General features: G+C 45.0%; 3 protein-coding genes across 4 annotated transcripts; 2 read left to right on the top strand and 1 right to left on the bottom strand.

The window, feature by feature from the left end:
• Nucleotides 1-456: 456 nt before the first annotated feature.
• Nucleotides 457-9,091, bottom strand: LOC105909578 (WD repeat-containing protein 20-like). The gene is made up of 4 exons (XM_012838217.3): nucleotides 8,753-9,091; nucleotides 5,247-5,429; nucleotides 2,792-4,165; nucleotides 457-1,243 (listed from the first exon to the last, which is right to left on the bottom strand). Exons 1-4 carry the CDS (start codon nucleotides 9,014-9,016, stop codon nucleotides 1,190-1,192), a joined length of 1,875 nt encoding a protein of 624 aa, XP_012693671.2. The 5' UTR covers nucleotides 9,017-9,091; the 3' UTR covers nucleotides 457-1,189.
• A 1,063-nt stretch (nucleotides 9,092-10,154) lies between these two features.
• hsp90aa1.1 (heat shock protein 90, alpha (cytosolic), class A member 1, tandem duplicate 1) lies at nucleotides 10,155-16,128 on the top strand. Its single transcript, XM_012838216.3, has 11 exons — nucleotides 10,155-10,581; nucleotides 11,679-11,825; nucleotides 12,014-12,380; nucleotides 12,489-12,622; nucleotides 12,922-13,221; nucleotides 13,344-13,509; nucleotides 13,604-13,794; nucleotides 13,995-14,142; nucleotides 14,336-14,604; nucleotides 14,759-15,092; nucleotides 15,256-16,128. Exons 2-11 carry the CDS (start codon nucleotides 11,679-11,681, stop codon nucleotides 15,363-15,365), a joined length of 2,166 nt encoding a protein of 721 aa, XP_012693670.2. The 5' UTR covers nucleotides 10,155-10,581; the 3' UTR covers nucleotides 15,366-16,128.
• On the top strand, nucleotides 15,989-22,534 carry hsp90aa1.2 (heat shock protein 90, alpha (cytosolic), class A member 1, tandem duplicate 2). 2 transcript variants are annotated; one of them, XM_012838214.3, is made up of 11 exons: nucleotides 15,989-16,138; nucleotides 17,632-17,781; nucleotides 18,047-18,413; nucleotides 18,565-18,698; nucleotides 18,944-19,303; nucleotides 19,506-19,671; nucleotides 19,915-20,105; nucleotides 20,610-20,757; nucleotides 20,962-21,230; nucleotides 21,439-21,772; nucleotides 22,064-22,534. In XM_012838214.3, exons 2-11 carry the CDS (start codon nucleotides 17,632-17,634, stop codon nucleotides 22,171-22,173), a joined length of 2,229 nt encoding a protein of 742 aa, XP_012693668.2. In that variant the 5' UTR covers nucleotides 15,989-16,138; the 3' UTR covers nucleotides 22,174-22,534. The 2 variants fall into 2 exon arrangements, with proteins under 2 accessions (XP_012693668.2, XP_031437041.1); XM_031581181.2 differs by having other exon boundaries at nucleotides 16,007-16,138; nucleotides 17,627-17,781.
• Nucleotides 22,535-22,551: the final 17 nt, after the last annotated feature.

The raw sequence follows: 22,551 nt of genomic DNA, 5'->3' as shown, positions 1-22,551 counted from the left end.
GTGGATGTTTTATGTTATGGGTGAATTCATTTTGTGCAACACAAAGAAACAACCAACGTGCATATTCAATATTCTTTTAATATTATTGTGTGTGTGTGTGTGTGTGTGTGTGTGTGTGTGTATGCATATATATCCATCTGCATTAGAAATCTCAATATTTTTCAGAAATGGACCTATCTAGTGTAATAATGATTTCAACCCATAAATCCTTGAATTTCAATATTTACATGTACAATGCAGACCATTTCTTTATCTGACACAATATTAAAATAAATGTTCCATAGATACAAATATTTCTTAAATCTATTTATACTTTAAACAACCTTGTCAGAGAGGCCTTTCACACTTCCAATATTCTAAAGCCTTTCTGCTGTTGCAAACTGTTAAGTGCAAACATTTTCTCCTTTCATATTAATAAAAAAAAATATATATATATATATATATATATATATATATATATATATATATATGATTGCATGATCCATCTCACAGAAGGAACTGTCTTCTCATGGACCCTCAGTGCCAGCACAGTAGTCTTTAAGGGACTTTTGTTCCATCATAACGACATTCTGGACACACACATTGAGTAGATCAGTGCAAACAGGCTTGAGCTGCTAGGGTGTGTTTATAAATATGAGCTCTCCTCTTTTCCACACCTGTCCGACCTCAAGCATCCCTTATAGTAGAGGACAACATCATGAACGTCCGCGAACCACAGCACAGTGTCTCACACACACAACTAACAGAAACAAGACAAACAAAAAGAAGAAAAAAACTAAAAACAAACAGGAAATAAGGAAGGAGTGGTAGTGACAACAATATGGGGTAAATAAGCCCAACTGAAAAGAAGGTTTTTAAAATTAAACTAAAAAAGGGTGAGATTCTCCTCGTCATCTTCTCCGCAGACGGTCGGAGGACTTCCAGGGGCCCTTTTGCCGTTATGTCTATAAGCGCACCGCGCTTGGCACCAGTGCCCTCCTTTCCCTCGCTGGCTCTGCCCGCTCTCCTGGCCTGGTGCCCCTCCAGCGGCAACCTGGGACTGTGAGACGGGCGGGGGCCGGTGGAGGAGGGTTCTGGCCCACATCCGTAGGCCCTAGGTGGACCAGGTCTGTCCGACCCGTCCCTGCATCGTGGAGCCTTGCCTAGCAGCACACCACAGCACAGCACAGCACACCACACCACCAGGACGCTATACTACAGTCCCACTCGGAGAGTTGCCTGGGTTTTGGGATGAGAGAAGGCCCTGTGTGGGACAAAAGAGAAGGACAAAGTCATCAAATGGCCATGTGAAAGAGTCAGTGAGGCTGAGCTCTGCTCACAGACTCCTGCTGGTCCCTTGGAGCGATGCTGAAGGACTTACAACTGTCGGTCTCTGCGGCCGCTCTTACTGCTCATTGGACTATTCACTATTGTATCTATTTGTTGAGAAGTGCTACATCAATAAAATGTTAATTTTCATTATTGTTGTTAATGATATGACCTTAATCATCACATGCAATTTGTCTTTTGTAAGTTTATTATGCATAATAGAGGGTGACATTTTAATGTTCCCATAAAAGGAGAAGAATAACTGAGCTAGTACTGCCACAGCATATGAAGCTGTGATGATGGAAGTCCTAATAGGACCACACAGAGGACTGCTTCAGCCAACCAGGCCCTGCACTGCAGGATTTCATGTTATTTTTAAAACAACAGCATTGGTAGCTCACTCTTCCTGAATAATTCAAGATTTCTGAAATGTCTGGGTGGGTCTGGGGATATTGGGAGCTTCAGCATGTGATCTTCTGCAGGTGCCCCGTTCACAACTGGAATGAACATGCGTCTCGGGCGAGCTGATCACAAGCAGACAGCTCTAAGTACAGGTGTGAATGCCCCCAACACGCATAGAGAGCCGATTCCATGGACCACATTCCGAGGCGGCCTGGAACGCATGTGGGCATTTTCATTACTCACCCCACATAAGATGGAATTACTTTCCTCACATATAATCAGACTGAAATTATGAAAATGGCCCACTATGACTAGACACATTAATCCTTAATTAATTGTAAATATCTCATTATTCCTTTAAAACAGCTCCCTTATAAGGTGAAGACTGATAGTTTTCAACATATAAAGGATGAAATCCTTTATTTCGATTAAAAAAGACAATTTCTCAGCACACACAACATGAGTACCCTCATGGTACCCTACCACACCCCTCCAAAGTAACCATCCTGTGTTTCCACAAGACAGAGACCTTTTTCAAAGCCTTAAGCCTCTATCAGGTCCTGACAGATGTATCTGTCTTGTGAGACTACAAGATGGACTTGTTGGTAAAGTTTGTTTGTTGGTAAAGTAAAGTTTGCAGATAGGAATACCAATTCTACAACTATTCTGCCATTATAAGAGAACTATTCTGCCATTATAAGAGGCATATTTAGACAGTATGTTAAAATGTATGAACCTTCATTTTTTATTCTTATTACATATCAGTTAGCTTACGTTAAGGCCAACTAGTTGGCCATTAAGGATGTACCAAGAATAAATTAGCTATTCAATTAGAATAACAAATACTGAATAATGGCTAATGGTGCTTAGTGGAGATCTTATTGTGCACTAATACAGCTGTAATTAGTTATGTGTTGATGATTAACATTTGTTCCCTAAAGTAAAGCGTTACCAATATATTTTTTCTCTTCTTTCATCTTATCATATGGGTTTGTACAGAATTTGTGAAAAGAAAAATGTTTAAAACCCAAACACACACACAGAGAACCCCAGTGGAATCTGATGCGATGATGCTTCCCACCTTGCCGGGCCTTGCCCATGTGCAGACGAACCCCTCCTGGCAAGCGGTGACCAGACAGTCGTCCAGGAAGATGAGCACGGTGAGCCTCTCGTGGGCGACCTTCTTACACACCAATGGCTCCAGCAGGGGCACCTCCTCCATGCGCGGGCACAGGCCCGTGCCCAGTGTCCTGCCTGCCGCCGCCACGGTGCCCGCGGCCGAGCGCAAGCCGCTCAGCTGGTTGAGCTTGTCGTTGCTCTTGCTGGCGATGTAGCCCACGCTGTGGTTGCGCCGGTGCTCCTTGTCGTGGTGGCGCTCTTTGCGCGACTCGTGCAGCGCCAGCGTGGCAAACTTGTGCACGCCCGTGGCGATCAGCGCGCTGTCTATGATGCTGCTGGCCTTGGGGTGGCTGTTGGGGGTGCTGCCCCCTGGTGGTGCGGTGGAGTGTGGCAGGCTGTTGGAGCGTGGCAGAGGGCTGGAGAGGCAGTTGGTCTGGGCGAGGGACGACGTGCCCGTCTTGTCCCCGCTGCCGCTACTGGTGCTGCCGCTGCCGTTGGTGCCCGCTGTGCTGCTGGGGGGGTTGGTGGTGGTGGCGCTCATGACGTTGGTATGAGTCCGTGTGCGAGACAGGGGCAGGGGGTACAGGATGTCTTCCGTCAGGTCCCAGAGGCACAGCTGGGTGTCCTGCCCCACCGAGCCGAAGCGGTAAGAGCCGCTCAGGCCCCGGCCATCGGTGGAGTTGCGTTTGGAGAGGTGTGACTGGGCACTGTTGGCTCGCTCCCGGCCCCTGCATCCCCCGCCGAAGTGCTGCTGGTCCTGGAAGTCGTCGTCACTGCCACTGAACTCGGCCGGCGCATCTCCGTCCGTGCCGATGTTGGTGGTGCACTGGTCGAACGCCACCACGCTCACCCACGACTTGTGGCCGTGGCCGCGCGCAATCACCCGGCAGTCGGCGAATGACCACACAGTCACCAGGTCGTCCTCGCCGCCGGCCACCACATAGTGGCCGTCGGGGCTCCAGCACACGCACAGCAGGCCGCCGAAGTAACTCTTCATGGAGCCGTACAGCTCGGCGCCGTCAAAGCCAAACACGCGCAGAAAGCCATCCTGGCTGACGCTGGCCAAGTGTTTGCCGTCGGGCGAGAAGGCGAACTCGTTGAGAGTGCCGTGGCCCACGGTCCAGCGCTGCAACGGGTTCCGCGCCTGCTTGCTCTTGCAGGTGTGCACGGCGAATCCCTCGCCCTGGCGCAGGAGCTGGTAGTGGGGCGCAGTAGTGCCGCAACCGTGATCCACGTTGTACAGGTACATGCTGCCGCTGGCATGGGCCACCAGGAACTGGCTCTCAGAGCCCGGCACCCACCGCACACACGTCACACGAGTCTTATCAATCAGCCTCTGTGTGGGGGGGGGAACACATGTCAGACAGGCAACACAGACACACACACGCCTGTGAGCATGTATGAAGAAGTCCCACATGTCAGCCTCAGTGAACGACTGTTAAAGCAACCACTGTGAGGAGGAGATACAGAGAGCAGCAGAGCACATCAGTGGAGATCACTGGGACACACACACAAGCACGCACACAAACATGCATGCGAACACACACACACACACACACACACACACAACTTGGTGAATGACTGCTACTGTGACCTCTGGCTTATAGCACCCTTTTCTCAGATGGGATTCTGGGACATAGTGAGCTGATGAGAGAGAGACTGTGTGATGCTTCCTCCCTGCTGCCCACTGGGCAGCACAGACAGACACTGGCTCACACCACTGAAACCTTTTAAGATGCCCACTGGGCAGCACAGACAGACACTGGCTCACACCACTATTACCTTTTAAGATGCCCACTGGGCAGCACAGACAGACACTGGCTCACACCACTGAAACCTTTTAAGATGCCCACTAGGCAGCACAGACAGACACTGGCTCACACCACTGAAACCTTTTAAGAAGCCCACTGGGCAGCACAGACAGACACTGGCTCACACCACTATTACCTTTTAAGATGCCCACTGGGCAGCACAGACAGACACTGGCTCACACCACTGAAACCTTTTAAACTGAGTCACACCACCAAAATCTTTTAAGCTGTACTCTGGTGGAATGGCTTGAGCCCTGTCTGCTGCTGAGGGGGAGGCTAAATTCTGCTAAATGGTTCAGCCATGCAACCGGATAAGAGCACTTCATTCATTATTCACACATTCACACAAAAGGGTCCACCAACAACACCTGGGCATGGCTCACCTGTCGAAGGTAAGTCAGGCTGCTTTAGTTCCCCCATTGAAAAGCTTCTCTGATTGTTTCCTTTTTGACAGGAGGATTTTGTTTGTTTGTCTTTGGATGCTTTCGGACTCATTGAATACACAGCCTTTTTGATGAACAATTCTTCAATATTCACTGGCAAAACACCACTAATCACCTTAAGTGATGTGTGTGTGTGTGTGTGTGTGTGTGTGTGTGGACTCACCTCCTCATTAAACAGTTTGCTGGTCTCTTTCTTGATGGGGTCGATGAGCTGCACCTGGCCAGCAGAGAAGCCCACCAGCAGCGAGACACTGTCGGCCGTGGCGGTCAGAGGGTTGAAGTCATGGCATGTGGGCTGCGTCCCCTTATAGATCCGCTTGTCTATGGGCTTACTGAGGTCTGCAGCCTGACACGCACGCACACGCACGCACGCACGCACACGCACACGCACACGCACACACGCACACACGCACACACGCACACACACACACGCACACACACACACACACACACACACACACACACGTTAGTAAGCATTTAAGCACACACACGCACAGAAAAGGGTGATGTTCGCTTTGTAAAGTGCACATCTTCTCTCTCCTCTCAGATCCTAATCTCTACAACATCACACACACACAACAAAAGTCAAGACTCACCTCAGAAATGAAAAAGAATATGAATGCATATCTGTGCGCACACACATGCACTCACACACACACACACACACAAGGGTGATGTAAGTTGCTTGAGAAAGCAAACCGTGTTGCGTATTTGCCTACATATATATATTGTGCAGAGGGTCACTCAGGTTGGGAGATCAGGTTGGGTCACACAGGCTATCGCTCTCTCTGTCACTCACACACGCACACGCACACACACACACACACGTGTACATATACACACACACACACACACACACACACACACACACACACACACACACACACACACACACACACACACACACACACACACACACACACACACACACACACACACACACACACAGTCTCTCTCTCACACGCATGTGTACATATACACATATATATATATATACACACACACACAGTCTCTCTCTCACACGCACACACGTGTACATATACAAATATATATACCACAGACACAGACACACAAACAAATGATAAGTATGTATGATAAAACTGTATTTCCCTCTCATGCACTTGTGTATTAAACAAACACACACACAGACACACTCACACAAATAATAGATGATGAAAGAGAAGTGTTTCTAAATAAAGCACCCATGCCATTTCCTTCTCTTTCTCACCCAACGAGGTCATGTTGGTCAACATGAATAATAAAACATTCTGAACCAAACAACCAACCATTTAGGCATGTGTGAATGAAACCTCACAGTAAGCCCACACTGAGTATGCAGCGTGGACTGAAGACAACGTCTTGTGACAGGTGAGGAACAAGGCTAAGCCTTCATCTGCGTCTGTCAGGTAAGGTCAAACTCAAGACTTCCTGTGTGCGAGTGCAAACAGGACGGGTCAAAATCCCTAGTCAGTTCACAGACGGCCATCACAAAGCGCCTCCGTCAGGATAAAGTGTCATGGACGTCATCATAGCACAGCTTGCCCGGGGGGCTGCAGAGAGTGGCACAGAGTCAGAGACCAGTTTGACATTTTGGCTCTACCAGGGCTCCGGTTTCAGTGGCTCACAGTTGACGGTAATGAAATGTGAAAAGGCATCATTAGCACAGAAAAGGAGCCTCAGAGGGGAACGTAGGTTGAGGCCTGCAGTATGCTGGCCCACCAGCAGGGGTCACACACAAACCAGATATCTTGAAAAACATCTTCAGAGGTCTCAGACTTGAGGATCTCAGAGGGATACGTGCTGGAAAACTATGCACCTTTACAGTAAACTGAACAAAGTAACACAGGCCCATAACATGCAGGTCTATGTGCATCACATTGAAGACCCAAATGTGCATCACATTGAAGACTTAACCATTACATGACATGACTTCAGCTTTGCCCTTTAAGTTCTGGATACACAAGGAGTGTTTCCTTGTGGCCGCCGAGCGTTACAGAGTGACGTACAACACAACCTGCCACCACACTACGACATGATGACCTTCCTGAAACAGCTTCCTGGATGCTTAAAGGGCGCCATATTGAGGAAACCCAAAATGCTGCAATGGAGGCTTTTCCCATAGATGATGCATCATGGGACAACAGCACCCTGCTCACACACATCAGTGTGTTTCAATGCAGAGAGGCCTTGTAAAATACATGCTAACGTGCTGACCATCACAGTCCTGAGCATCATTATGGAAAAAGAGTTTGCCAGCTCCCAAACTCTGCATCTAGGCTGACTGAGGTTGGATCTTGACTCCAGTCATTAGAGGTCAATGCTTGGCCGACCAAACTAAATCTCCTCGTCAAATTAGCCGATAACACTCAAGCCCCTCGAGCTGATAAAACACAACACACTCATATGCAACAGGGGAGGACAGGACCTTTTTCCGCATCCTTTCTTTGTCCATGCACTGTGTCGATGACATGAGCACCGACAGAGCCAATCTGGCTGGGAAGCCAACAAGTAGGAGGCAAGAAACAGATGGATGAATGCTTCTGCTGGCGCTGATTAAACCTACACAAACTCTTAGAACAAGCCAAGTCCGTCTCTGCTCACATGAAAAGAGTTTGGGCACCACTGGGTAAATCCGATCGTGACATTTGAAGTGAAAGGGAGTACATACAACGCCTTCAGCAAACAGACATTAAACAATGAGCCTATATCCTATTACAATGACAGGCGAGTCAACACACTATACTGGTTATGACATCATCCAGCACATAGCTGCACTGTGTCACCCAAGTTTCAGATGCTAGGGTGGAAGAATTATCTGGACTCTGACAATGAGCTCAACCTAATCAATATATCAGTACAACAAGTCTGGAATTACACTCTGAAAAAAAAAAATAATAATAATACGCCAGAAAACGAATAACTGAGGAAACTGTTGTTTCAATGTTTTGGAGATTCCCATGTTGGGCATAACAACTCTTTACTATAAGGCACCGAAGAACAGTAAACAGGAATCCTGCCCTTTGACAAGCGCATTTGTTGTCATGTAGGCCTTGGACGGAAGTGACAAGTCAGTCTTTCTTCTCTTTTTTTGCACCGTCAGCACCTACTCAAGTGTCTGCCCTCGCCCTTTTTACTGTCCGTGCTCTCCACTCTGCGTTTCTTCAGCGCCGACAACACATTACAATTTGCATATAGTCTAAAACCAAGCACGGAAAGGCAGCCGTTTACACTCTTCATTGTTGCTCATCTGAACACAGACAAACCCCCTTTGAAGCCTGCAACAGGCATTAAGTGGAGCCTGACATATCCCGAGCACCCAAGGTTAAAATTACAGACTCGGGGGCAAGTGATAGCCAAGATGACATTCGCTAAGTGTTTCAGGTGCAACCCACAGGTGGGTGAGAGGCAACTCGTCAGCCAAATTACATGAAGTTGGACTGTCACACGGTGTTCACTACACTGTTTTGCCGAAGTTGGGACAGGACCACCAGCATTATCACTGTTCCTTTCGCAAGGTGCGATCACAACAAACTAGGCACGATTGTTTCACTTTGAAACACACAGTGAATATGGTAAATCAGACCAAGAATTCTACAGAGAAGACACACAAACTTTGAACACATAGGTGCCATGACGCGGTATACTGATATGTGATGTCATGAGCTTTACCTTTCTCACGCCTTTGTAAATATAAAAGTAGAGTTCCCGGCCCACATTGAAACAGATTCTCTCGCCGTTACCGGACTGGTCGTTGACGTTTACGAAGGAGACTTTGACCGGATTCGAGCCCTGCGAATTGAAAGGCACTCTGTTAGGACGGCTGTATTCGGAGTGCGAGAGGAGTTTGTAGACACCTTCCCGAGTGGTGAATTGAGTTTTAATTTCGTTCATCTCCTTCCCTCCTCCCTCCACCGCCATCTTGGACATTTGCATTCATCCTGCCTGGAGCCCGGATCTTACTCGCTACGCTTGCGCATCATGCCCAGGTCAACAGGTCACATGGTTTGCGTTGGACAGTTTGGGGTCGGGTGGGCTTTGCACATAGCTTGACGGCTTAAACTAATATAATCCAGCCCGTATTTGATATTACTGTTACATGTAGATACATTTGCATTTCAGATGCATGAAACAAATGAACATCCACCGCCAGTCTTCTGTCATGTAAACATGTATAGGCTTAGGGATTGGATTCAAATATTGCAAATTTGTGAACTTCCTAAGCAGCCAACGAGAGTTCATATATGGTAACATATTGTGCACAGCAGCCCATCATATCTTCTGTGAAAGAACGTATCGTGGTTAAGAGCCGGGTGTACCTGAAATAAATATGAATTTATGGCGGGCGAGGTTAGATTATAGTTATACCAATGGATCGTATGTGTTTTAGAGACTTAACAGGTGCAAACGTGTACATCGCCCGTGAGGCACTACACTAACATCGATTGTAACTAAGATAATTAGGCCTATTCACTCTGTTACGGACTTATAACGAAACGAATTCCACCTATTGTTGAAACAGATTGATGAACTTCCAGATATCAGGGTTCGTCTGTATTCATCTCGTTGTGAAGGGGTCTCTGGTAAGGTTTACTATAGTTTCCATTGAAGAGTCATAAGAATCTGTCCTTCATTGAACAGCGCCATCCTCTGGCCGCTAACTGCGTGCACAGGAGAGATTCTAGGACCTTCTGCTATCAGACATGCGAAGCACCGCCCCATTTCTTTGTGACATATTTCCAGTGAAGTAGGCAACCTGTAACCACCACTTTTAAGGCTTCAAGTAGGTTATGGATCTAACTTGGAATTTTTTGGGGAGATGAATACAAATAAAACCAAACAAGATTAAAGTAATCATGCGTTGCATCAATGCATTGTACATGTACAATCATGTACATTGAGTAACATGAATAAACTTTCCATTAAAAAGAGAAAAAGTGTATTGTTTCGGTTTGCGCCACATGCAACAGTGTCAACTTTCATGGCCTGAAAGACAAGTGGCAAAAGTTAAGAGAGGGCCAGCAACTGCTGCTAACTAACACTATAACAGACTTATCTCTCTTTGAGGCCTGTTGGTCTGGTCTGGTCTATGTCTCTCTGGTGGTGAGGTGCCGCCAAGCAGGTGGTCCTTCTAGGAACCAGCTGCAACGTTGACAGGCGTATGTGGCCCTGCTATCCGGAAGGTTCCTTCCATGAGTGACAGGCACCCTCTGTGATCTCACTCCCCTACAAGGACAGATGCAGGCTGTGGCATTGGACACCCGGGCGGCCCACCTCTCACCGCCCCTTTCTACGCTTCCCCCGTATACTGAAGAGAGCGATCTTTCTGGAACCTTCTGAATGGATGTCTCGAGAAAAGCATGCCCGAGGTATAAAAAGAGAGAAGCCGGCCGGCATCTTTGCAGAAGGAGTGAGAGAACATCTACCAGAACACCAAGGACTATTCCCAGCAGAGCTATTATACTGAGGCTTTTCTGAAGTGATCCATTCCAAGTGAAAAGGTAACTTTCAAATTTTCTCTAACTATACTAGGTACAGAGTGAAAATGAATTATATATTGTACAATATATAGTTTTAATTAAATAAATGTCTTAACCAAACATGATTAAATTGGAACATTGAAATAATAAGAGATAGGGATTTTAACAGGATATTTGTTGTGGTATTTCAGCACAATTAATTGGAATTATTCATAAAACCTAGTCTTATCTAGTCCACTAGAAAGTTGAATGTATTTGATTTGATGATCTGTTTTTGCATCAAAGAAAGAGAGGTAGGATTAAGAAACGTTATAAAATGCTTCAGATGTTTAAAATGCTTTGGTGGATTAGTTTTGCTTGGAGCACATGGCTGACAGCATGGCTCAAAGTCACAGCCAAAAAGGCACCACAGGGTCAGAGGGCCTTATGACTCTAATCAGTTAATAAACTATGCAAGTTACTACAATTTATAAGAGATTATTCATATTGTCTGATTATTGTAAAATACAAGGATACAATTTAAGGAGGTCATTGTCACATGTGGCCTATATGCATAAGATGCTGAGGTTTTCACTAATGGAACTCACATTAAAGCTGCAATTTAATCCTCTAAATCTGACTAAATACATTAAAATCATGCAAAAATCAATCTAAAGATGTATGAAATAGCTCAATGGGAACTGTAAGTGCTGGCCACATGACTCCCCTGCCTTCATCTTCACAGAGTGTGGTTTGATTGACAGGTCAGAGGCATGGCAGCTGGTCTCAGAGACTGGAGAAATGGTTTCAGCTGTCTCCAGCTGCAGCCGTCTTTCTCAGTCAGCCATTTGGTCCACTCCGCTCAAGCATTGTTAGTCAACAGTATCCTACATGTTACCGTGTGCCGCAGGAATGGGATTAGATAATAATTAATAATTATCACTAGATTCATTTGCGAGTTCACAATATCCTAAGAACTCCAGTGCACATTTAGAGTATGAGAAAAAAAGGAGAGGTTAGAGAGTAATAAAACAATGTGATTATAAGGTGATCATGAGAAGGTTTTTATAGTTTTTTGTACTCTTTATGATTTACAAGACATTTGCTGAATTCTGTCATTGATGTGTTTGCTTACACAGATGCCAGAGGCCAAGAACGTCATGGCAGAGGAGGTGGAGACCTTTGCCTTCCAGGCAGAGATTGCCCAGCTGATGTCCCTGATCATCAACACTTTCTACTCAAACAAAGAAATCTTCCTCAGGGAACTCATCTCCAACTCCTCAGACGTGAGTTCACAATAATATATCTAATCTAATCTAATCTGATGATCATTGTAGTTATGAACATCATTGTACTTTTCAACTCATATGACTAAATGTAGTCTGTGCAACAACAAAACAGCAAGGGCAATTACTATTGTTAAACACTTTAATACATTGTATTACTTTAAGTAAATGTACTTTCTGTTTTGCAGGCCTTGGACAAGATTAGATACGAAAGCTTGACAGACCCCAGCAAACTTGAATCATGCAAGGAGCTGAAAATTGACATCACCCCTGATCTGCATGCAAAGACCCTTACACTCACAGACACTGGCATCGGCATGACCAAGGCCGACCTCATCAATAACCTGGGCACCATCGCCAAGTCTGGCACCAAGGCCTTTATGGAGGCTCTGCAGGCTGGAGCTGACATCTCCATGATCGGACAGTTTGGTGTCGGTTTCTACTCCGCCTACCTGGTGTCAGAGAGGGTGACGGTCATCACCAAGCACAACGATGATGAGCAGTACATCTGGGAGTCTGCTGCTGGGGGCTCTTTCACTGTCAAAGTTGATACCGGTAAGTCACATGTTTCTCATATTTCCTTCAGTCAGTTCAATCTTTCTGTACTTTTTTGTATTGCCCTGTCAATTCCGCAGTGAATCTCAACCCTGTATGTCCTTATAGGTGACTCCATTGGTCGTGGCACCAAAGTCATTCTTCACCTGAAAGATGACCAGACAGAATACACTGAGGAGAAACGCGTCAAGGAGACTGTGAAGAAGCACTCCCAGTTCATTGGCTACCCCATCACACTTTATGTAAGTCCTATAGAGGGTCAACAAGGCTTTGCTGTGTCCTGTGTTGAAACCTTTACTGTTCCCTATCTGGTGAGATCCTGTGATAGTTCTGCAGGCTTACTTCCTGGATCAATTGAATTTGACTGAGTTATCAACATTTTGGATTAATGCTTTTCATTACTAAGCATTTATAATTATTTTAATTTCATCAAGTCTAACCACAGAAATACTATTTATTTTATTATTAAGATTAGGCCTACATGTCATGAATTGTATACTCTAAATGTACGTTATATGTAATTACATATTTTGTGATACAGGTTGAGAAACAAAGAGAGAAGGAAGTTGACCTAGAAGAAGGTGAGAAGATCGAAGAGGTGGACACAGCAGAGGAGAAAGACAAGCCTCAGATTGAGGATTTGGGAGCTGATGAGGACGAGGACACCAAGGACAGCAAAAACAAGAGGAAGAAGAAGGTGAAGGAAAAGTACATTGACATCCAGGAGCTGAACAAGACCAAACCACTCTGGACCCGTAACCCTGACGACATCACCACCGAGGAGTATGGAGAGTTTTACAAGAGTCTGACCAATGACTGGGAGGACCACCTGGCTGTCAAGGTGAGAAAACTCCTGGATAAATACACTTGAAGTGTTATTCCTAAAGTAAGACTCTATTAAAGCGTTGTCACAATGCTTTATGGTACTGTTCACTAATGTTTTATTGATTTTGTTACCCACAGCACTTCTCAGTGGAAGGACAGCTGGAGTTCAGGGCTCTGTTGTTTGTGCCCAAAAGAGCTTCCTTTGACCTCTTTGAGAACAAGAAGAAGAGGAACAACATTAAGCTGTACGTGCGCAGAGTCTTCATCATGGACAACTGCGAAGAGCTGATTCCAGAGTATCTGAGTGAGTTCCTGTTTGTCACTTAACCTCGTTTCAAGGTTGTTCATCATAATCTCATGGTCTGAATGCTGAATATTATTTAAATTTTCACTGGCAGACTTCATCAAGGGTGTGGTGGACTCTGAGGATTTGCCCCTGAACATCTCCAGAGAGATGCTGCAGCAGAGCAAGATCCTGAAGGTCATCCGCAAGAATCTGGTCAAGAAGTGCATGGACCTCTTCACCGAACTGTCCGAGGACAAGGACAACTACAAAAAGTACTACGAGCAGTTCTCCAAGAACATCAAGGTGGGTAACTCATGTTTTCATTACACTTCCATTAAATAATTTAGCAGACACCTTCATTCAAAGCGACTAACATAGGATATACAGTTATATTGTTCATTTTCTTCTATATGAATGCCCTTTGGGTGTCAGACCCATGACCCTGTTAGCACCTTGCGTGAGTGACTGGACCACTTCAAGACAATTTTTTTGCACTTCTACAGCTGGGCATCCACGAGGACGCTCAGAACAGGAAGAAGCTGTCTGACCTGCTGCGCTACTTCACGTCCAACTCGGGTGATGATGTGGTGTCTCTGAAGGATTACGTGTCCCGTATGAAGGAAAACCAGAAGCACATTTACTACATCACTGGTGAGGATCCTTTTAAAAAGTATTATTATATTATGAAGTATAACATGTGCTATTTCTTAAACTTTATGTATCTTTCTATTGAATCCTAATGTCATTGCATACAGATCCTCAGTTTCATTCTGACAGGAGGCTGCAACAATTTCAAAACTAAATTCATTATGTATGTATGTAAATTTGTATATTTGTGTACTAGGTGAGACAAAGGAACAGGTGGCCAACTCTGCCTTTGTGGAGCGCCTCCGCAAAGCTGGCCTGGAGGTGATCTACATGATTGAGCCCATTGATGAGTACTGTGTCCAGCAGCTGAAGGAGTACGATGGCAAGAACCTTGTGTCTGTGACCAAGGAGGGCCTGGAGCTGCCTGAGGATGAGGATGATAAGAAGAATCAGGAAGAGCTGAAGATCAAATTTGAGAACCTGTGCAAGATCATGAAAGACATCCTGGACAAAAAAATTGAGAAGGTATGTATGTCGAATGTAGAGCAAATTCTTTGCTGTGTCAATAAGAGTTTGAATCTCTTTAACATTTGTCTGTAATGTAGTTTTTCCATCCTCTGTTCCTCCAGGTAACAGTGTCCAATGTAATGTCGTTTTTCTCCATCCCCTGTGCCTCCAGGTAACGGTGTCCAACCGTTTGGTGGGTTCCCCCTGCTGCATTGTGACCAGCACGTACGGCTGGACGGCCAACATGGAGAGGATCATGAAGTCTCAAGCCCTGAGGGACAACTCCACCATGGGCTACATGACGGCCAAGAAGCACCTGGAGATCAACCCCACGCACCCCATCGTCGAGACCCTTAGGGTAAAAGCAGAGGCTGACAAGAACGACAAAGCAGTGAAGGACCTGGTGATCCTGCTGTTCGAGACCGCCCTGCTCTCCTCTGGGTTCACGCTAGAAGACCCACAGACACACGCCAATCGCATCTACAGGATGATCAAGCTTGGCCTTGGTGAGTCACTCACTCGTGTTGTCCAGTTGACCAATAGACACAGGAATAGATCTGGTCCTGATGTGGCCTGTTATGTGTCATAACTACATTTTATTGGTAGTAAGATAATGCAGTGTGTCGTTTGGCATCCCCCTAATCATGTATCTCTGGTTGTGTTTTCCAGGTATCGATGATGATGATGCCATCGATGACCTTCCCCAGCCCAGCGAGGAAGACATGCCTGTTCTGGAGGGTGACGAGGAGGATACCTCCAGAATGGAGGAAGTTGATTAAGACAATTGTAAATGGCCAATGCGTTTATTTTATTTTATGTTATTTTATGTAAGTTTAATATTTGCTTTGGCAACACATTGTATGTTTCACAAGACTGTCCTTGTGTAATATTTGTCCAAATAGAATTTAGATAGCCACTCATCATTAAGACATCATCCAAAACATGATTTTTTTTTTTTAATGTCATGTCTTATATTTCTTTTTTTATCAAAGTACTGAGATTTATAATAAAATATATTTAACTCGTGTAATGTATGTATTTTTACTGACCATTTTCTCAAGTAGATGTTCTGCATTGTATATCCTATACGGATTTTCTTGCACGTGCGCTATCACGGCCACTTCTGTTCATTGCTTCGTCAACATTGTGACACATTGATTTAACCAGAATATTCTTCTGAGAACCGTGTGGGTGCATAGAGTTTATGGAGGCGGTGCCCAAACTATGTCAAGACACACCCCTTAGAAAATCCTTAACTGCTGTTAGATAGGAAAAGGGCGTGGGGTGGTTGCGTGATTGACAAGGATTTCTTCTCTCTTTGGTGACGCCCTGCCGGTAGGGATGAATTGAGAAGATTCCAGACGGTTCTGGAAGCTGAGTTTCTCGAACACTCTGAGGGGCGGTATAAAACCGGCCATATGACATTCTCATCATTGTTGATAGCGAAGGTTAGCAACCTTACCTCGGCTTGGCAAGACGGCTGCAGAGGGTGACGAAAGCAATTTGAAAGAATAAGTTGTTCTTTGGTGGTGGTTTAAGGGAACAAATTAAGGTAAGCAAACATCGATTAATGAGCATCAAATAAAGTGATGAGCAGTAGAGTGTATTGTTGATTGTATTATCGATGTTGTAGAAAGTGTCTTGAATTAACAAAGAGAGAAATATAACACGACAATGTTGATTCATTATGTCAGACTTTGTGACCTGGTTGGCAAGGTTACGTTATCCAAATTGTCTAACGTTAGCCAGATATAACCTAGCCTAGTTATGCTTGTTCCTCAGCCGGTTGGGCATTCAAGAGGCTCTAATGTTGGACACTGCAAATAAATAACTAGCCAGCTACCCTAGCTTGTACTGCTCGGTTCTCGGAAGACCTGATGAGAAGCTATGATAGATAAATTAGCCATGCTAGCTATCATAGTTAGGCTAAGCAGCTATCTGGTTACGGTTTGAATGTAAATTAAATTGCAGTCTCTCGCCGGCTGTCATCATTCCTGACAGGTGAAACTCGTCCATGTAACTTAGTCTACGTTCAAGTCCATGTTAAATAGTGAGTGGACATAGATAAGGTAATTGAACCGTTACTTGTTTTAACGTTCGCTGACTAAGGTCGGTTCTACACGTTACGAGAAGGATATAACGTTTGCGAACCCATAAAAGTGCCCGTCAGGATTTGACTGCAGCGTTAACCTAAATTAAAACTGGATCTCTGTTGTCTAACTTTAGCTGACGTTTAATGGTCAGTTTCAGTTTTAACTTAAATGTACTAGACCTTCGTCAGTTGGTATAATGTGAGTCGCAAGTGATCTGAATTTGAAAGGTAACTTTAAAAAAAAACTTCGTGTTTCGTTTAAATCTGTAACGTTTAATGTTAGGTTAGCTCCCTAGTGAGCACTTTCCTTCACGTGCAGCCTTATCCGGAATTTACGATTCAGTGACATGGGTGTTAACGATAATCTTCTTAGGCAGGCAACTTAGTTTCCATTCATTTCTTTACGGTATAGTCTCCGTGAAGGTTTTCTTAAAAGTTCAAGAGGTTGCCATACACCACACCTTGAATGAACGTCCTCATCGTAGCTGAACGGGATGTATCGTTATGACTGGAAGAGACTGGTAGATTCTAGAAGGTTGCAGTTAACCGCGGAAACCAGAAGGTGGAGTGTGTCTGGTTGTGCCCAACCATTTGGTGCGAAGATTTAGTGATAGAGTTGTGGTCTAAATACATTTGGATTTAAAATAATTAGATCGTTCATAAATGTAATAATTTGTAAGCTATTGTTTTTAAAATTGTAGAGTTTTGAAAAAGGTCATTTCGTAACGCCATCCCTTTTGAACAGACGTTACTCTACATTTGAGTTTTTAAAACATGATTAGTATGAAGTAATTTCCAGCAATATCATTGATGTCTCTACGTTATATTTATTAGTCATGTTATGCATATGATTATAATGTCACAAAGGTATTCCAAGCAGTTATATTTGGTGCATGGGTAATAACAACGTTGTAGAATTTTCCCTGAAGAACTTGCTTTTTTGCCCAGCGTAGATGCCAGAACCACATGATCAAAACATGGAGGAGGAGGCAGAGACCTTTGCCTTCCAGGCAGAAATTGCCCAGCTGATGTCCCTGATCATCAACACTTTCTACTCCAACAAAGAAATCTTCCTCAGGGAACTCATCTCCAACTCCTCAGACGTGAGTAGACACACCAACAATATCTTCTTTCACTCCGCTGTATTTATGAGACGCCTTTCATCACTTAATCATAAAGGCTTATGGTAGCACACATGACAAGACAACTTGAGAAACTAACACTATTGAACTGGTTTTCTTTATGTAAAAATTATATTATTACAAAGAGGGTCTGTCAATGGAAAATTAAAAATGATTTTGCTCGTGGATTTTTATTATGCCTTTATTGTAATGTTGTGAAAGTTCTGACTGACTGCTCCTATTACAGGCTCTGGATAAAATCCGCTATGAAAGTCTCACAGACCCCACCAAATTGGACTCTGGGAAAGACCTCAAGATTGACGTCATTCCCAACAAAGCCGAGCGCACCATCACACTCATAGACACTGGCATCGGCATGACCAAGGCCGACCTCATCAACAACCTGGGCACCATCGCCAAGTCTGGCACCAAGGCCTTTATGGAGGCTCTGCAGGCTGGAGCTGACATCTCCATGATTGGACAGTTCGGTGTCGGTTTCTACTCCGCCTACCTGGTGGCAGAGAAGGTGACCGTCATCACCAAACACAACGATGATGAGCAGTACATCTGGGAGTCATCCGCTGGAGGCTCCTTCACCGTCAAAGTTGATGCATGTAAGAATATTCTCCGATTCCTGTGAAATGGCAATGCACAACAAAATGTGCAGCCTTTAATGTTGGTATGAAGCAATAGTAAGCCATCATTTAACACTTCCTTGTTAATGCACCTGATTTTGAATTTCCTGTCTCTACCTGTCTCCTGTAGCTGAGCCAACCATGCGTGGCACCAAGGTCATCCTGCACCTGAAGGAGGACATGATGGAGTACGTGGAGGAAAAACGAGTTAAAGAGATCGTCAAGAAGCATTCTCAGTTCATTGGCTACCCTATTACCCTTTATGTAAGTATGTTAGCGGACAATATTTATTTTACTGAAGGTAATACTTCTTGATAGGTTTGGTTTAGTCTCATCTGATCTCTGCAAAAGCCTGCAAATAGTTTCTCCTGTACTTATGGGTGGTAGTCATTTGGAGGAGATTAGATAGATAGATAGATAGATAGATACTTTATTGATCCCGAAGGAAATTTAGGAAATATAATACACAGATGGTAAGTGTTGCAGCTTCTTCCCATAATGCCCTTCAGGTGGAGAAGGAACGTGATAAGGAAGTGAGTGACGACGAAGCAGAGGAGGAGGAGGAGAAGGAGAAAGAGAAAGACAAAGTGAAGGAGAAAGACGGAGAGGATGAACAGAAGAGCGAGGACAAGCCAGAGATTGAGGACGTGGGTTCAGACGAGGACGAGGACCATGACCATGACCATGACAAGTGTGGGGAGAAAAAGAAGAAGAAGAAGAAGAAGATCAAGGAGAAGTACATCGATCAGGAGGAGCTGAACAAGACCAAGCCTCTCTGGACTCGGAACCCTGATGACATCACCAACGAGGAGTATGGGGAGTTCTACAAGAGCCTCACGAACGACTGGGAGGACCACCTGGCAATCAAGGTGAGACACACCTACCGGTCAGTTATACACGTTTGTGTGTTGTAGTAGAATATATACGGTTTATACATAGAATGTAAACATTTATTTCGCTTTTAGCTTAGTTTTTATGATTTTGTCACATGAAAATTTTGGACAATAAGAAGAGTGGTCGTGCGGCAGATTATTGTACTGAACTGGGCACTGTAATGGTTTGTCTTCACAGCACTTCTCAGTGGAAGGGCAGCTGGAGTTCCGTGCCCTCCTCTTCGTGCCCCGTCGTGCCCCCTTTGACCTCTTTGAGAACAAGAAGAAGAAGAACAACATCAAGCTCTACGTGCGCAGAGTCTTCATCATGGACAACTGCGACGATCTCATCCCTGAGTACCTCAGTAAGTGCAACCACTGAGCCTCTCTGGCTACTGACTTCTGAATGCATCTAGCTGTAGTATTAGCAAATGGTAATCGCACTGGTAACTACATATCATTAGTAACAATTCAGATCCCATTTTTGGTGTAAAAACATAAACGTGCTATAACATAATAAAAAAATATATTTCCGGAGTATTAATCGACTCAGCTTTGGTTGAGATTCTGTATATTTATGTGTCAGTGAAATCCTTGTTTTCCACCAGACTTCATGCGTGGTGTGGTGGACTCTGAGGATTTGCCCCTGAACATCTCCAGAGAGATGCTGCAGCAGAGCAAGATCCTGAAGGTCATCCGCAAGAACCTGGTCAAGAAGTGCATGGAGCTCTTCACCGAACTGGCCGAGGACAAGGACAACTACAAGAAGTTCTACGAGCACTTCTCCAAGAACATCAAGGTACTTTGCCTATCCCTCGCCCAATCTGTTCTCAGTATGACTATCCAGTGCATCTGGCCGGCAGTCAGCTAAATCTCTCCAGTCTTTGAGAACGGTGTGGTGTGTCATAGTGGAACTTCCAAATCCAGTCAGCTAGTGGCGTGAAACGTCCTTTAAGCCTGACAGCAGGGTGGGGGAAACCCTATTGTTCCATCTGACCCTCAGAGGAGACCTGAAACCTTAGCAGGCTATGCTTAGCTTCCTGGGCCCTGCCCTGCTAACCTGCTAGCGTCTGCCACCTGTCTGATCCTCCTTCGCAGCATGCCTCCCCCTAAACCTGAGCCAAGTAGATTAGCACTGACCTGAGAAATTTCTTCCCCTCCCCTCCCATCTCCACCCCTGTGATACTCACTGAGTGGATTAAGAGGAAGAGAGGGGATTAGCAGATATCCCTTCTGTTCAGTTTTTCTTTCAATAATTCTTACTGACATGACATTTTTTTTCTCTGTGGGTGTTGCTCTGCAGCTTGGCATCCATGAAGACTCCCAGAATCGCAAGAAGTTGTCCGAAATGCTGCGATACTACACCTCGTCCACCGGGGACGAGATGGTGTCCCTTAAAGACTATGTCACACGCATGAAGGACACCCAGAAACACATATACTACATTACTGGTGAGGGAAACGCCCATCACATAATATGCTATAGCTTCATTTCAGGTTTATGAACTAGCACACTTACAACTTACTCATTATAGCTGGTCGACAACTTTAAAGGCCTTCACCATTGTTTGTAATTGCTCAACAATGCTTGAAGAAAAGCAATATATCTTAGTGTTGTCAATGGACTCCTTAAGTCACACTTCAATTTTGTTTAAGGTGAGACCAAGGACCAGGTGGCCAACTCGGCCTTCGTGGAGCGCCTCCGCAAAGCCGGCCTGGAGGTGATCTACATGATTGAGCCCATTGATGAGTACTGTGTCCAGCAGCTGAAGGAGTTTGATGGCAAGAACCTCGTGTCTGTGACCAAGGAGGGCCTGGAGCTGCCCGAGGATGAGGATGAGAAGAAGAATCAGGAGGAGAAGAAGTCTCAGTTTGAGAACCTGTGCAAGATCATGAAGGACATCCTGGAGAAGAAGGTGGAAAAGGTGAGATTTTCTCAGGATACCTCGTAGTTATTGTGTTCATCCCACCTCCATGGTGTGCACGTGCAATGCAGGAAATGCATGCACACAGTTAAGGTTGGAATTCCACTCCTTTCCCAGGACATAGACATAATAGGTTACTAGGTTCTGAGCTGTTCACTTGAAGAATCATTGGAAATAATGCCGTTTTCTCCATCCTCTGTGCCTCCAGGTAACGGTGTCCAACCGTTTGGTGTCGTCTCCCTGCTGCATTGTGACCAGCACGTACGGCTGGACGGCCAACATGGAGAGGATCATGAAGGCCCAGGCTTTGAGAGACAACTCCACCATGGGCTACATGGCTGCCAAGAAGCACCTAGAGATCAACCCCGACCACCCCATCGTCGAGACTCTGAGGCAGAAGGCAGAGGCCGACAAGAACGACAAGTCGGTGAAGGACCTGGTGATCCTGCTGTTTGAGACTGCATTGCTGTCCTCTGGGTTCACCCTGGATGACCCCCAGACACACTCAAATCGCATCTACAGGATGATCAAACTCGGCTTAGGTGAGACCTAAGGACCTCGTTTATCACCCTAATTTTCCAGCCAAAACGGATCAAACCACTAAGTTACATCAGCTTTATTTCCTGCTTTTACAGTAAAGTAGCCGAAACACTGTCATTTGTCAAGCCACTTCATTTTCAGCTTTTTTCCCTCCCATGATTACTTTTATTTTCAGTTCTGTTCCTAAGCAGACATAGCTTTGGACTGTCCCCCTAGGCTGAGGAGGTCTCTTAGATTAGATATGAGGTCCCTGTGTGAGTAGCCTGACCCCTGTGATCTTCTTCTCCCTGCAGGCATTGATGAGGATGACCTATCAACAGAAGAAACCATTGCTGCTCCCGTTGAGGATATGCCACCCTTGGAGGGTGAAGACGACACATCCAGAATGGAGGAGGTCGATTAAAGCCACAGTCTATTTTGTGTGCAGAGTAAACCTTGGCTTAAGTGCTGTAAATGGTTATAGGATTTGATGTTCAAATGATTCCTGGAATGTCTGTCCCTAGTCCCAGCTACATGTTAGTTTGCCCCCCCCACACCACATTAATTACAATTCCCCTGGCATTGGCGTGACCATAGCCTATCATTGACATTCCTTTCTAATTCCTACCTTTTTTTGTATTAAGTTGTGTATGCTTTTTTTTATTATTATTTATTTACATTCCAGTTTTGCTTTTCTGTGAACTGTATTGTACATATCAAATTGATACTGTAACTTGAGATGGTGGGACCCACAAAATAAAAGTTTGCCATGTGAATCTCTTTAACATCCTGGCCTGTCTTT

The sequence above is a fragment of the Clupea harengus genome, chromosome 15, assembly GCF_900700415.2.
Source record: "Clupea harengus chromosome 15, Ch_v2.0.2, whole genome shotgun sequence".
Classification (NCBI taxonomy): domain Eukaryota; kingdom Metazoa; phylum Chordata; class Actinopteri; order Clupeiformes; family Clupeidae; genus Clupea; species Clupea harengus.
The sequence above is the reverse complement of the archived record's forward strand: the minus strand, read 5'-3'. Positions and strand labels throughout refer to the sequence as shown.